The following is a 1,725-nucleotide window of genomic DNA, read 5'->3' on the forward strand; positions in this document are numbered from 1 at the left end:
GGAGGCAGGAGGCAGGAGGCAGGAGGCAGGAGGCAGGAGGCAGGAGGCAGGAGGCAGGAGGCAGGAGGCAGGATCTGTGAGTTCGAGGCCAGCCTGCTCTACAAATAAGTTTTAGGGTTACACAGAGAAGCCCTGTTTCAATAAAAACAAGAGAGAGAGGTAGTTGATTTACAAGTCAGGGATTATCTCTTTGGACCCAGTTTGATTCATGTTTCATCCAACCAATTTCTTGATTACTTACCATGTTCTAGTGACCATTATACCTGGATATAATGGTACGGAATTGGTTAAGACAGATTTCTAGTGTGATGAAACCAGTTAAGATATGGGACATTTAGTATGTGTTTCCTCCAGGAACACAGGGAATGTTATAAGATCCTAGATTATGTGTTGCATAGAGCTCTAGAGCATTGGTAAATCAGTGAACCAGAACTGGGGTTTGTAAAATAATGCTAATATCTCTCCCTGGAGTCATGAAGGGGTGGGGGCAGAAGCCAGTGTCAGAAGCACACAGAGTGTAAAGTGGACAGTCTTTTAGAGTGAAACTCTGTTAAGCTGGTTGTGCCAGACAGCTGCTGGGGTTGATGACTCAGTCCTCTGTGCCTTATTGGTGTCTTATATGTATCTCTCTGGTTTTTTTCCTTTAGTGAACTGCAGGATCCCATTGTCTGCCTTGCTGATCAACTGCATGGCCCACTGTTATCGTCTTCCAGCAAGCCTGTGCCAGTTGTACCTCAGGCCACCATTATTTCCCATGTTGCTAGTGACTTCTCTTTGGCTGAACCCCTTGATCATGCCCTTATGACCCCAAGCACACCCTCTCTGACACAAGAAAGTAGCCTTCCATCTCCCCAGCCTACAATCTCCCTGACTTCCAGTCCTGCCAATGACTTGCCTGTTCAATCTGTAGTGGTCTCTTCTTTGCCTCAAACTGATCTTTCCCACACCCTGTCACCTGTGCAGTCCTCCATTCCCTCTCCTACCACACCAGCCCCATCTGTCCCTGAAGAACTGGTCACCATCAGCACACCTCCTGGTGAGACAGGTAAATATGAGAAGCCAAACTGATCAAGGAGGATGTTGGGATTTGGGCTTCCTAAAAAAACTTGCAAATCAAAGATACACAATAAGACTTCATTAAGACATTCTTCTGAACCATTTGGAAGATCCAGGTTTAACCCCACATCCAGCAAAAGATAAAAAAAAAAAAAAGAAGAAGAAAAAAAAAAGTTTAGCACCTCCTGACCACCTCCTGACCTATTCCACATGGGAATGGATACATCACTCTGGGTTTACTTGGTTAGGAATAGTATAAATGGGAAAGTCATGGAAACTGCTAAGTGTTCCCAGGAGCTTAGTGATATAGGAATATAGGACAGAAGGAAAGGAACAGAGAGTATTCCAGACTCCTTGGAACCTTAGTTCTGTGAGTATGAACCAAGCTTTCCTTTAGAAACTAGAGGATGGGAGACAAAGCCTAGCCTGATGTATTAGTAGTTTGGAGCTCAGGTTATGGCTTCCTCTGCCATCATGCCAGCATCCCCAGGAAGATTTGGCGCGTCTTCCAAGTGACTTACTATTTCTCCTAATAAGCATTGCTCTCAAAATATCTTAAAATAAATGTATAAATTTTAGGCATAATTATGGAGTCATAATATAAAAGGAGATTTAATGGCTGGATAAAAAGCATTATTAAAATTCATTGCCCTGGGCCTACAGTGATTA

The 1,725-nt window shown here is 43.7% G+C and overlaps 1 protein-coding gene across 6 annotated transcripts in view; it reads left to right on the plus strand.

Moving 5' to 3' along the window:
• The window catches only part of Adgrg2 (adhesion G protein-coupled receptor G2), a 107,562-nt gene that overhangs the window by 86,054 nt on the left and 19,783 nt on the right, over positions 1 to 1,725 (plus strand). For all 6 annotated transcript variants that reach the window (XM_021153148.1, XM_021153150.1, XM_021153146.1 and 3 more), the window contains one exon: positions 648 to 1,045. In XM_021153148.1, coding sequence (XP_021008807.1) covers positions 648 to 1,045 — 398 coding nt within the window. The remainder of the gene's footprint in view (positions 1 to 647; positions 1,046 to 1,725) is intronic.

Source organism: Mus caroli, chromosome X, assembly GCF_900094665.2.
Source record: "Mus caroli chromosome X, CAROLI_EIJ_v1.1, whole genome shotgun sequence".
Lineage (NCBI taxonomy): Eukaryota > Metazoa > Chordata > Mammalia > Rodentia > Muridae > Mus > Mus caroli.